Source organism: Chrysemys picta, chromosome 2 (assembly GCF_011386835.1).
Source record: "Chrysemys picta bellii isolate R12L10 chromosome 2, ASM1138683v2, whole genome shotgun sequence".
In the NCBI taxonomy this organism is placed as follows: domain Eukaryota; kingdom Metazoa; phylum Chordata; order Testudines; family Emydidae; genus Chrysemys; species Chrysemys picta.
The window spans coordinates 211,550,910-211,565,260 of record NC_088792.1 but is presented as its reverse complement, the minus strand read 5'-3'; the positions used below and the strand labels follow the sequence as shown (position 1 = coordinate 211,565,260).

The following is a 14,351-nucleotide window of genomic DNA, read 5'->3' as shown; positions in this document are numbered from 1 at the left end:
TAAGCAGGAGTGTGGGCAGTTAAGGGAAGATATAGGAGAGGGAATATAGTTTCACCCTGGACTTGAGAGCAACACCACCAGGTGGTTTGTTATCAAGCTGTAAAATGTTTATATCAGTATTGTATAGTGCGATAAGGTAAACATTTTCAAAAGCAACTAAGTGATGTAGGAGGCTAAGTCCCATTCAAAGTCAATCCACTTAGGTGCTTGTGAAAAATTTTACCCTTAGTCTTTTCTTTGTTCTTGATTTCCATTCTTCTAATCTAGTTTTAAAAAGGGAAAAGTTTGGTGTTTTATTGTTTATGAATTGTTTACATGTTTTTCTGTCCATATAAATTTCTTCTGAGAGCTGCTTTCTCTTTGATAAAGCATCAAAAATGTTGAATTGTACAATCATCGTACAGTGAATGGTATCATTTCTGAAAAACAGCTCATTGTAGTTAAATAACCTGAGATTCATACAGTGTATCAGAACAAATGAGGTGTTTAAAAAAAACAGATATAAATATCAGACCAATCCTGACCTCTTAAAAATGAATGTGAAAGCTTCCATTGATTTCAATGGGACTAGAACTTGGCCTCACTCAATCTCAGGGTCATCTGAGATTGGTGCCTATCATGAATTTGGTTATCAGGCATGTACTCTAACTTGGGGATCTTTAACGCCATAGTCTTTACCCATGTAAGTCAGTCAGGTATTTACAAATTAACGTTTTTTCTTTTTTTACTTTTACATTTAACAAGCAATAAAACCAAAATTACACAACACAAGGGAAAATTCCAAAGAGGTAGGAAAACACAGGGAAGTCTATGGAATCTTAATAGGGAGAAAAGTAGTGATGGAATCTTTTTAACTGAGCTCTTAAGTTTAGCATAAGCACTCAAAAATTACCATGGGGCAGATCCTCAGCTGGTGTAAACTGTCATAGCTCCATTGACTTCAGCTGAACTATGAAAATTTACACAAATTGAGTACATGGCCCTATATGTTCAGATATCGACATTGTCAATCTACCAGTAATAACTTACAGCTGAATTTGTATAGCTGCATTCCACTAGTATATTTCTGGCACAATTGTTGATGTGTTTAAAGCGATCTGGTCCTAGCAGGATACCTCCATACCAGCGGGATACCACAACCAAAACATTACGGACATTCAAAATCTGTTTAAAAAAAAAACCCAGAACATTATTTTAAATAGATAAACACATAAGTCAACAGTGAAACTAGTTTCTTTTGTATAATGAAAGCTTTTTCTTTCCCAAAGGAACTTGCAAGGGATATTATTAAAGGGATACTTGTTGATTCACATTTATTATTTTTAAATATTATGCATTTTTAGTTACTATTTGTATTGAGGTCTGAATCCCTGGCCCATGAGCAGAGCTTCTATCTGCGTTTTTAACTTTATCCTGAAACACTGTGGGGGTTAGGGTAGGTAATTGTCTTGGGCTGGTTCTCTGAAGACCTTTGTAAGCTGCAGCTTCAGAACATGCATGTGGGGCATAGTCCAGGTGAATGCTTTTCAGAAATGCTCCAGGCCTGGGCTGCTGCCACTTGCAGGGCAGCAACAATAGCACGTGGAGAAGACATGAAAGGTAAGGAGGACTTCACGTCTGAGTTAGGTTCTCTTCGCACCCTGAAAAAATAATTCGGGTGAGGAGGACTTGACTCTCATCTCTCCACTCAAACAGAAAGACAAGGCAAATATTGGCCATTTGCCTCTTTTGTCCCTCAAAAATACCCTCTCCCAGTTCCTGTGTTTTTAAGTAAAGTTAAATGTATCTTTCCGCTTCACTCCCCCACCCCCCAATTCCCTTTTTATAAGTGCACTGGAGCCAGAGAATTTTGCCTAGCAGTACTTGTAGGAGGCAGTCCCTGTGCCTCCGGCTCATAGCCCCTCCCCTGGCTTTATGGGGCTGTGCCGCCTCGATCCCCCTCAGTTCCTTAGCACTGAAAGCCCAGACACTAGACTCGGATGAAGAGGGGATGGAGGGTGGGTTGTGGAATACACGTCTGCATCACATCTTGAAGAACTAGTGACAGTAAGTAACCACTTCTTTTTTAAGTAGATGCAGCCATTTATTCCACTTAGGTGACTCACAAGCAGTACCCATAGGAGGCGGAGTCTATCTAAATAAGGATTCCAGGATTGCCCTTCCAAAGTTTGCATCAGCTCTGGAAGATGCGGTAATGGCATAATGGTTCATAAATGTATGGATGGATGACTATATGGCAGCCCTGCAAATGTCCAATATTGAAACATCATCAAGGACCACTATTGACATTGCTTGCGCTCTCGTAGAATTAGCTCACACCCACTCAGCGGGTGTAGTTGAAGCTATTTCGTATGAAGACTTGATACAGGATGTTATCCATCTAAAGATCGTTTGTGAAGAGACTGCTCGATCCTTCATACGATCCCCGTACAACACAAACAGGTGAGGCAAAGCACGAAATGGTTTAGTCCTGTCAAGATAGAAGGCTAGACATCACCTGACATCTAATGTATGGAGATGCTGCTCCTCTAGAGATGAATGCGGCTTAGGAAAGAACACAGGTAAATATACTGCCTGGTTCAAATGAAACCAAGAGGCCACTTTCAATAAAAATTTTGGGTGCGGCTGTAAAGTCAATTTGTCCTTGGAGAACTGTGTATAAGATGCTACTGCAATCAGAGCCTGCAACTTGCAGACTCTACTTGCAGATTTTCTCACAACCAGTAACACAGTTTTCTCGCACAAAAGCGGAAAGGAACAAGATGCCAGAGGCTCACAGAGGTCCCACTACGGCTGCCAGAACTGTGTGAAGGTCCTATAGAGGAACCAGCTCTCAGACTGGAGGATGGAGACGAAGAAACCCTTTTAAGAATCTTGCTACCATTGCATTAGAAAAGACTGATCTTCCAGGAATGGGGGGATGAAATGCTGAAATTGCCTCCAGGTGCATTCTCAATGAGCTAAGCACAAGGCCCAACGACCAATGATGCAGGAAGTACTGGATAGAAGCCAGCATCAGTTGAACTCTGCAGGCCGACAACCACATAGAAAATCATTTCCATTTCACCAAATAGGCAATTCTGGTAGAGGACTTTCCACTGTTGAATAGAACCTGCTGAAAGCCACTGAACAATGCTCTTTCTCCTAATTCAACCATGAAGCAGCCACGCAGTGAAATGGAAGAGAGCTGACTACGGGGTGCAAGCTGTGACCGTGATTCTGCATGAGGAGGTCAGGAGGGAGAGGAAGGGATATGGGAGGCTGAATCAGGAAGGTCATACAACCAAACACTGCTTGGCCATGCCAGGGCAATGAGGATGAGCTTGACCTGATCCACTTTCAGATGACCTATAGAATGATCGGGATCAGAGGAAACGTGTACAGAAGAGCCAATTGCCAGCTGAGATGGAAAGTGTCAGTCAGGGAGCCTGGACCAAATTGCATGTAATGATCAATATAATGAACACAATTCACCCCTGGTGTAACTCCATGAACTTCAGTAGTTACAGTATTGCAACTCAGGCATAAAATTGGAAGTTGTCCAATGGAAAACATATATGGATACACGCAATCCAACACAAATTCACCTGCAATGGCTCAACTATCACTACCTAGCCCAGATAGATATGTTTAATATGGCAATTTATACAGAGAAACCTTATTTATGTAATTGTAAAAATATTGTCAAATTGTTCTGCCTTTGTATGTGGAAACAAGAATTCAATAAAAATTCCAGAATAAAAATGAATAAAGGGGCTATCTAGAAAAGAAGTGTTGAGACAATTTCAATACAGTTCATGTTTCACAATATACTTATACAACACTTGTGAGCTCAGTGAATTAACTCTAGCAAAGCAACTCCGGATATCAATTGTTCATAGTAAGCAGGATGCCAAATGGCATTAGGAAATTTTTGAGCTCTCTACCATTTTAAATCTAAAAGGTGTGTCTAAAATATTGTTTCTTCTAACCGGAAAGTACTATCTTGATTTAAGTGGTTTTAGTTTATCTTAGACAAGATAAGAGTCCTACAGAAGAGAAGACCACATCTTCACCGATCATATCACTAGAACACAGTGATATGATCATAGCACTAGAACCTCAGTGATAAAGAACTATGCCCAAGTTTGTGCAAGAGCTGGGGTTGCTGTTTTTAAAAAAATGGTGCAATACAAACACCACCCTTTCCTCAAAACTATTTTTATTCATTCTTCATGAGAATGGGGAAGGATGAGCCATAGTATAGTTACTGCATAGAATCCAATCTTCCTCCCGAGGCATGAAGTATAATACTTTGTTCAGTTCTATTAGTGGTAGAGGTTAATTTAGTCTACTTTGTCATTTTGGGTGGAGTATCCTATAGAGCAGCTATAAGAATATGGAAGAGTTAAAAAAAAGATAGATAGAATTTATGAAAAAAGACCAGGAGTACTTGTGGCACCTTAGAGACTAACAAATTTATTTGGGCATAAGCTTTCGTGGGCTAAAACCCACTTCATCCAATGGGTTTTAGCTCACAGAAGCTTATGCCCAGATCATCCGATGAAGTGGATTTTAGCCCATGAAAGCTTATGCCCAAATAAATTTGTTAGTCTCTAAGGTGCCACAAGTACTCCTCGTTCTTTTTGCTGATACAGACTAACACGGCTACCACTCTGAAACCTGTCACCATGCAAAGTAGAATTTATGATTTAACTTCTTGCCTCAAGTTTCAGTAGAATAGAGACTGCTTAGACTGCAAATGATATACTAACCTGCAAAAACTGCAAACCTCCAAATGAAGATTAAAACAACAGAAAGAGCAGAAGTGGGTGAATTTCCCAATTTACATTATCAGTCATAAGTGTGTTTAAGCAGGAAGTCAAGAGATCTCACTGAAGAGCTACAAATAAACTTATGAACTGCTACTACTCAAGTGCTCATACACTTTTCTTTCCTCTGGGAACTATGCTTTCCTGATCTACACAGAATAACTCTCTCAAATATCTAATTGATGTGGTGTTAAGCAAAGTGATGGTCCTAAGTAGAATCTTACAAGCTGGTTTGTACTGTTCCTTTGGGAACAGCAGGCCTGATAATTCAATGAGTATTCAGTGGATAAGGGGCTGGACACTGCAGGGAATGCTCTGAGAACCTGGGAGTTGGTGTGTGTCTATCATTACCTAATAGAACTACTTTTTTAAAAGCCAGATAATATACAGAATACTAAATCAGCTTAAGTGCGTAAAGCTGTGAGCCTTATTTATGATCTATGATTTTTAAAACACATTTAAAACTATCTAAAGACAAAGTTTGTTTCCTTTAACCTGCATAAGATGGAGGAGGCGTCCACCTGCTGCTGTCTCCCCATCATCTTCACAATCCTGTAAGTACGTCTGTTTGTCCTCACAGTATATTCTGAAAACAAGCAACAGTATTAGAACCTAATCCAAAAATATCAATCACTTAATATTTTTACAGTATGACACCCTGGCACACCCCAATATTCACCACTGTCATGTAATTAGGATATGTTTTGTACAAAGTATGCCTTGTGAGGTATCAGTCTAAAAGTCTTGATCTGCTAGACAATAATATCTCGTTGGATTGTATATGCTATCATCGTATGTGCAGTTATGAAGTTTGGCTATGTATGTGTTACTGAAACATGTTGTGAAGTTGAAAACACCCACAAGCAGCCTTTCAGGTTCAACAGTAAAAAGGCCAATGTTAATGGCTTGTTGAGGAAATGCACACAAACACAAGTATTACCCCAGAAACCTCTCAGAAATAGCACTACACAATGGGAAATATTTAGCCAGGTCATAGCAAAAGAGCTTTCAAGCAAGTGGGAAGAAGATATAAAAGGGGGACAATGACATCATGATGGTACCTCACTCTCCCTGGAAACACCTGAGGGGCAAGGACTGAGTTGTGGAAAGTGATGGTCCCAGGCTCGAGGGATTTTTAGCCTGTGTATAAAAACCTGGGAAAGCCAAGGCAGCTTGTGCCTTAAGAATCTACCAGCCTGTTTATCATCAGGGTGAGAATTTGCTAATTCATATCCTACCTATCTAGTGTGTTAAGCTCAGTTTGCAGTTTTGTTTATTTACTAAGGTAATATGCTTTGATCTGTTTGCTATCACTTATAATCACTTAAAAGCTATCCTTGTGTAGTTAATACATTTGTTTTTGTTTTGTCTAAAACCAGCGTGTGGAAATTATAACTTGGGGCAGAAAACTGTTGCATTTCTCTCTCGCCACACTGAGAGAGGGGGCGAATTTTATGAGCTTACGCTCTACAGTTCCCTGTGCAGCACAAGACAGTATAATTTTGGGTTTACACTCCAAAGGGGAGTGCGTGCCTTAGCAACGGGAAGGTGCCTTAGCTAAGCCTTCTCATGCAGAGCTAATCTCGGCATGTGTGTGTGAAGCTGCAGCTGGGTGTGTCCCTATCTGTGTGTATGCTGATGAAAGAGCAAGCTTGAAGAGCTTGGCAACTTATCACAGCACCACAGTGAAAAAGGAAGCCCAGGCTGGTTGGTCAGGCAGGCTCAGTAGTACCCTAGTTCCAAGTGGCACTCCAGGGGGAACCTATCACATACAGAATTACTGATATCTTCGAAAACTTTCATAAACACTGTGTAATCAACAACTTTGTTTACCAAGGACATCTGCATGAAAACAGGATTGCTGTTTCTTAAGACCCCATCTGTAGGGACTGAATGTCTCAGGAGGTTGGTAATGGAAAGCATAGTTTTTCACTTCTTGGACACTGGCTCACGTCATCCAGGTCAGTAGAGAGTTATTAGCATTTGATGACTGTTCTGTCTGATAGGACTAGGACTCACATGGACAGAAACTCATCTGAAGTCCCAAGCTAAGCAAAGAAAACCCTCACCAGAGTTCTGAATTTATTTACAACTTTTTTAATGTGACCAAAATAAAACAAACTAATAGAATCTGTGGCCACATTCTCTATATGCAGCTCAACAGATTTTAAACACTAAATCAAATAATACAAACAAACCAGCTCTTATCTCTCCCGTGATCCCTGCCTTGGCTCTCAGATGCCCACCCCTAGCACCTGGAAGGAGCCTAAGACTTACATCTTGTCTTTACTGTGAAAACGGTGGGGTTTCTACCATGTGTTAGCTAACAAATAGCAACTAATGTGATACAATTCTAGTGTGGACAAGGCCGTTGTAATTTTCACACATTAGCCGGTTGAGGTAAACCCTAGGCCCCCCACCATAATGTTTACCTCAACCTGCAAACACATGTGAGAACTACGAACTGCCTTGTCCATGCTAAGAGTTTTCCATGTGTTAATTACCCAGTGTTAGCTAATACAGAATAAAAACACACCTTTTTTCCTATGGGTCCCCTGCAGAATGTCAAAATGTTATTTTGAGAATACAAACGTTTGTGGTTTACCTTAGTCTAGCATTAGAGTACATCACAAACATTTATCTGTACCACAGAACAAACATTTGGGGAGTGTCTACCCTTGTTTCTATAAAAGCATTAACCACATCAGGTTAACAGGCAACCAATTAGCCTGAGATAAAAACTCTAGTTTAAACAAATCCTTAGGTTCTGAGCCTAACTAGGTTTAGCTGAACCGAGTTACATGACAGTGCAGGTAGAAGTTATAGATCAGAAAGGGAGTCTCAAGTCTGGTCTACACGGAAAACATACATTGGCATAGCTACATCTCTCAGCAGTGTGAAAAATCCACGTACAGATGTAGCTATGCCAACCTAATCCCTGGTGTAGACAGCACTAGGTCGACAGAAGAATTCTTCTGTCAACCTACCTACCAGCTCTCAGGGAGGTGGATTAACTACAGTGATGGGCAAACCCCTCCCGTCGCAGTAGTGAGTATCTACACTGAAGCACTACAGTGGTGCAGATGCAGTGCTGCTGCTGCGTTGTAAGTGTAGACATAGCCTCCAGAGCTCTAGTAAAACTATTTTTGACATCAGTGGAGTCATGATTTAACTGTCAACGTGAAAGTACGACTGAGTTTTAACTCAGATTCCCCAGGCCACTCTTTGGCTCTGTGGGGCTTCCCCTGCATCCAGGAACAGCTCTGGAGCAGGTTGTGTCATGAGTAATGCTCAGATTTTGTCACAGATACAAAATGGGGAGGGAGGATGGTCCAAATGGGCCACTGTGGGGAGGCAGGGGGGCCCTCGCTGCACACCATGGATGAGTAGATGCAGGGGGACCTCTCGCCACCCACTGCGGCTGAGCAGCTGAAGGGGGGCTCCCACCACCCGCCATGGCTGGACAGCTCTGGGGTCACTCACTGCCCACCAGAGCTGGGCAGCTGTGGGGAGCTCCACTGCTTGCAGCAAGTGGGAGCTCTGGCTTCCCTGTGCCGCCCTTGGCGGATGGAAACTCCAGGGGACCCTCACCACCCACAGGGGCTTGGAACTCCGGGATCCCCCTGCTGCCCAGCGTCTAGGAGCTGCTGAGGGGCCAGCCGTCAGCAGCAGCTGAGAGCTGCAAGGCTGTCACAGATTCCGTGACTTCCATGACATAATCGCTGCCTTAGTCATGCGTGAGAGGCTTGCACATCAGGCACTGTAGGAGCTGTACACCCTGGAACAGGTGATTTATATTGATAGGACTATGGCCTCAGTCTAGTTCCAAACAATTATCCACACAATTGGCATCATGCCACTTGTTACCCAAACTGATTTCATAACCTTTCATAACCTTTGTTTGTAACATCACACTCAGTTATTTGGTTTTGTTTAAAGTGTATGTAGCTAGTGACGGAGAGAGGTGTCATATTGGCAATAGTAAAAACTGAAATCTTCTGTTCACAGACAGATATAGCATGGGTGGTATTCAAACCTCCTCTTCCTACCATTTTGCTCTTTGGTAGTACCACCAATAGATATAACTGTCTAGGTCAGTTTTCTTGCATGGTGTTTCAGATCATTGGCTTCTTTGCTAAGACTGCCAACAAGGGATAACTGTTAGTATCAGTTGTAGTGATGGTGGTTTTTGTGATGTGGATCTGGACTGAGATCAAGTCATATATGAAGCCTATGTGAAATGAGTTTATGATAGGTAGGGCTGCTGGTAGCTCTCATTATTAAGGTTGCCCAAAACTTCCCATATTAAGACCCCATTTTCAGTTACTTATAACTTTGCCAAATTTTTACCATTTGGGTGAAAGTTTCCATGGCAGGTGTCTGCCTCTGGCTGAATTTTTGGGGAAAATTTCAGCCAAAATGCTTCATCTGCTTCCAAGAACAAGGCTAAGGAATAATACCTTTTGCCCATATTCAAAAATTCTGGCGACCTTTTTTTTTGAGAAGCTCTAGTGTCCTCATGTTTTGGAGAATGGATTTGAAATTTGGCAGAGGACTGACTTTTACATCAAGGACGTACTTTTTGTCATCCTCATTAAAATATGCCCAAATGTGGTCAAGATATAAGCCTATTAGAAAATCACAATTTGCACATGTTCAGTCTTAGACCTTCTCAGCAAAACCTCTGAAGATTCCATTCACACTGGGCATACTCCAGCCCAGGGATGAGCAGAAATTTAATGTGCAACCTTAATTCATCCCTCTGGTGCATATGAATTATGATATAGTTCTTAATAAAAAGATGACATCATTTCCACAGGACCCGTTTTATTCAGTGCACAGGATGGACTGTACTCAATGACTAGCTGATCAATATTTTGTTTCATCCTCATTGTTCAGTGTGTGATGCTAGGCCTTATTTACTGCACACTATTCAGACCCTGCTATGAAGACAGGCAACCTAAATTCTGGTATTTCCTAATTTTTCAGTGCTTGACTTTGCAACCTTAAAAATGGTTCTTTTAATGTCATTTTTTTGCAAGTAGTATACATAAAATGTATGTTTGTGTGTGTGTGAGAAAAACACATATACACAAACACACAGTTTAACAAACACACACAAATCCACTGGAGTGTCTTTTTGGAAAACTGGAAATAACCTTCCTCAGCCAAAACCCTGCATGCAAATATTCAGCCTAGAATATTTTATCATCAAAATAAAATAAATGGAAGTGAAGAGATTTAAATGTAGGCCAGGAAAACAGTTTATGGGATGTTTTACTTTATATTTTATTTATATGTACAATACAGTAATTGCACATTATCTTCAAAGCAGTGTGTCTCTAATGGATTTTGACCATGGAAATGTGGCTGAGATAAAACATTGTTGTCTGAGTACCATCCACACAAACTGATTTTAGACATTTCCTGAGTAGCTTTTAAATATACTGTCCTCTATGTCCCTCTTCGCCATGCTTTGTCCACATGTGTAGTAAGTGAAGGCCCTAATGAAGGCCCAGTATGAGGCCTGAGGCTTGAACCAAACTAAAGTAATGGTCAAGACTTTGCTAACATAAAGCAAAGTTAAGCTGTGAGCAAGAGGCAGGCCCTGCTCACAGAAGCTGGCAAGAAAAGGGCTGATGTTGCATAAATATATATTCACCTCGCATAGTTAAACATGGTACCAAGATACACTATACCGGAACATTCCACAGATAACATGGAACAGGCCGACCCATCCCAATGACAGGGGCAAAAGGGTAAAATGATGGATAGAGTTGTTTTGATCGAACCAACATGTACAAGGTGAGAGGTGGCACCTTGCTATGTAGAGGGGTTGCACCTCAATACGTCAGGAGTGATGTGTAACTTGTTTGTACCTGTGTATAAAAATGTATCCCTGGGGTGGTGTCTTTGTCCGGCCACGGGGGCAGTGGAAAGTCCCGCCACTGAGTCGGGTCCTTGCCAAGAGGCATCTATTAGTAGTATGCCCGGTAGACTAAGTAATCTACGGGGAACTGCAATTGTGTCCGAGATCGCAATAAACCTGGCCAAGGTGCCTTTGTACCTTACTAGACTCTGTGGTCATTGGGGGTTCTCGTCGGGTCTGCTGTGTCAGCTATCTGCGCAGAGCTGGGGCAGCACACAGAGGGAACACACGCACGCAGCCGAGTGATATCAACAGGAGAAAGCAGAAGCACCACACCGGTAGCCTCCGACATATGTGGTATGTGCGAGTGTGCATGTGTGTGTATGTATATTTATTTCTCTTCCCACTCTATTTCCCCGGTGCCATACTTATTTATTATTTGTATTGCAATAGTGCCTTGGGACTTCAGTCAGGGATGTGGGTCTCATACAGATACATAAAACAAAAAAGAGGTTTCTGTCCCAAAATGTTTACTATCTATTTTTCTTTCTATTTTCATGATGAATTAGTGGATTCTGCTAGAAGGACTGTTTTCATCCAATAGCATTCCAAAGGTGTATGAGTAGATTCAGAATGATCAGTAATTTTCAGACCATATGGAATCAATGTGTACACTTTTGACTTGTAGTTGTAGATCACTTTTAGGCATTGTTTGAATCCAAATGCAGTGTAAGAAGATTATACGACCCTATAACACAATTTCTGATTTTTATTTTATATCTGTGATCTTCATGGGTTCTATGAGTATGTTTATCCATAACAAAACTTAATACTCTTAATGTATAGTTAGGGTCAAAGTTACTGAGGCTGAAAATTCTCTACTCTTCACTCACCTGTATGCATATATGTTGTGGGTAGCACTCGCTATTTTCTTATTCTCATACAATTTGGCAAGAACCATTTTCACCTTGAAAAACAACAACAGGGTTTGTAGGCATCATTTGTAAAGGATCTGTACACAGATGTTAAAATAAACAATTATCTAACATTAATCTTGAATTGTTTTATTGTATCAAAAGAAATTGGTGTTTAAAAAAAGTAAGTAAACTATCCAACATAGAAGAACAGATACTTCTATCCCTATATCCTATCGATTGCCCTGATTCAGCAAGGTACTTAAGTATATGCTTAACTTTAAGCACAAGATGGGACTATTCAGATGTTTATGTAACTTGCAAAATCCGGGCCTATAAGCATTTCTAGAGCCCTCATCATCCTAGAATTTAAGCGCTATACAGTCTACTGCATACTCCCTTGACATGCAGGTGTAACTACCTAAAGCAAGCAGTGGTGATTATACAGAGCATGATGTAAAGAAGATACAATAATTTCTATAACATTAAAGGTGTTTACTTCTGGAAGTTAAGAATGAATTTGCTGATATGTCTCTCCTATATCAATATGCAATGCATCTGTTGTTCACCCTGTTCGTGCGAAACACTCACATAACATATGGGATGGTCTTTAGAGTTGCACATTACACAAGTTGCACAAGCATAAATTTTGCAAAGTCAGCAGATTACTTGAATTCTATGATGAATTCTGGGGACAACGTGAGGAACAGTACTAATGTTTTTTTAAAAGGTGATGACCAGTTCATTCAGCAGATCTTTATTTATTCATAGAGCTTCACTCTATGAGTCGAAAGCATTTAAAATTGCTTTTGTAAATGTGGAGGAAGCAGATTTCTCTCTTTTAACACATATAACACAGTATGTGAATAGCGGAGCCAGGCTATCCCATTGACTATTGTTCCAATTGAGCATACTGTTCACATTGTAAGAAATTGATAGACTGAAAAGGATAGACCTATTTAAATATATAGCATTGATGACTTCGTAATGTTCTTGTTTTACTATGCAGAAAAATAATCTCTTAACAAGTTGCTATCTCTGTTTTTAACAAATAGCACTTTTTAAAACATCATTTAGTAAATCAATATTAATTCCTCTTCTGTGTCTAATTAAACAAACTTCCAATTGTTCTGCCCTTATCAATTGGGTCTAGCAAAGAAAAGAGCTTTGCTAAAGACACTGTTTTAATAAACAATGCATAATTAATACTACTTTAAGCAAAATATTATTAAAGTTGTGAGAGCTTAAGAAAGCATCCCTGGCAAGCAAATTGTTTTTAATTCCCCACTGATCCTACTTGTTGCATTTTTTATATATTTAAAACTGTAAGCTACAAGAAGCAGAGAACTTAACTCTGTATATGTCCATCAGGCACCTAGCAGAGTTTTAGAGAACTTGATAAATAGTAAACAATAACAAGGTGAGGGTAAAAAGAGGGAAAATAGGAGCACTCAGTTATCACAAAGTCAAGATGTTGAAAACAAAATTAATCAAAGAACCAAAGGACATGAAGAGAAGAAATTCGTTTGAATTGCTCACACTCCAATGCTAGGAGCCCGGGTAATAAATCAGAGGAATTGAAATTGCTAATTTATGAACATAAATTCAATCCCATTGATATTACTGAAACCTGGTGGGATGATCTGCACAACTGGAATGTTAAAATCAATGGTTATAAGCTATTTAGGAAGGATCGAGTGAGCAAAAGGGAAGGGAGAGTGGCACTCTGTCAAAAATAGCATTACCTGTTTCCGAGTCACTGATAACTCTGAAGAAAATGATCTTAAATGCATTTGGATCAATGTCCTAACAGATAAAGCACAAGACAGGGTACTAGTTAGTGTCTGCTACAGATCACCAAATCACACTAGAGACAGAATGATTGACTCCTTATGTGTCTATCTACACTGTGTAGGAAAAAAAGCAGCATGATCATGAAGGACTTTGATGTGAATGACATATGTTGGAGGTCTTATGCTGCCAATATTAAAACATCCTTGGAATTTCTAAACATTATAGATGAGAATTTCCTAACTCAAAAAGTGTTGCAACCAACACAGGGGAATTCTACATTAGACCTTGCCCTAACAGATAAATAGGAACTGATCACAGAAGAGAAGGTTACTCATCTTGCAGTAACTGAGGTTCTTCGAGATGTGTCCCCCTGTGGATGCTCCACTCCAGCTGTCACTGTGGGTGCTCCACTCCAGGTGTCAGTGCATCCTGGAGCCGTTGATCGGGATCTTCAGTAGCAGTGCCTGGTTGGGACGCACGCGCCCAGCTGTTGTCTCGTGGCATCGTTAGGTTGCATGCACGTCCCGCACCCCTTCAATTCCTTCTCTACCGTAGAGTCATCTGATTCATACTCCAAAGTAGAGGGGAGAAGGGTGCGTAGTGGAGCACCCACAGGGGGACACATCTTAAAGAACCTCAGTTACTGCAAGGTGAGTAACCTTCTCTTCTTCTTTGAGTGCTGTCCCTGTGGGTGTTCCACTCCAGGTGAATGTGAAGCAGTACCCACTACGGTTGGTGGGACTTTGGAGTTGCGTCGTTGATAACGGTGGACAGTACTGTGTGGCCTACTATGGCGTCTGCCATATTGTCCTGTGTGATAGCATAATGTTTGATGAATGTGTGGTCTGATGCCCATGTGGCCACCTTGCATATGTCGGTAATAGGTACGTTTTGCAGGAATGCAACCGATGTTGACATCGCTCTAGTAGAGTGTGTTCTAATGCCCTCTGGGGGTTGAGCATT

General features: G+C 40.8%; 1 protein-coding gene across 16 annotated transcripts in view; it reads right to left on the bottom strand.

Annotated features, from left to right (window-relative positions):
- Nucleotides 1–14,351, bottom strand: part of IMPACT (impact RWD domain protein) — a 45,714-nt gene that overhangs the window by 4,700 nt on the left and 26,663 nt on the right. For 6 of the 16 annotated variants that reach the window (XM_005282784.5, XM_065585374.1, XM_065585378.1 and 3 more), the window contains 3 exons: nucleotides 11,574–11,647; nucleotides 5,307–5,397; nucleotides 1,030–1,164 (listed from right to left, as the gene is read on the bottom strand). In XM_005282784.5, coding sequence (XP_005282841.1) covers nucleotides 1,030–1,164; nucleotides 5,307–5,397; nucleotides 11,574–11,647 — 300 coding nt within the window. Of the gene's footprint in view, nucleotides 1–1,029; nucleotides 1,165–5,306; nucleotides 5,398–11,573; nucleotides 11,648–13,339; nucleotides 13,401–14,351 lie in introns of all 16 variants that reach the window. The other 10 variants (XM_065585371.1, XM_065585375.1, XM_065585372.1 and 7 more) reach the window with 3 other exon arrangements.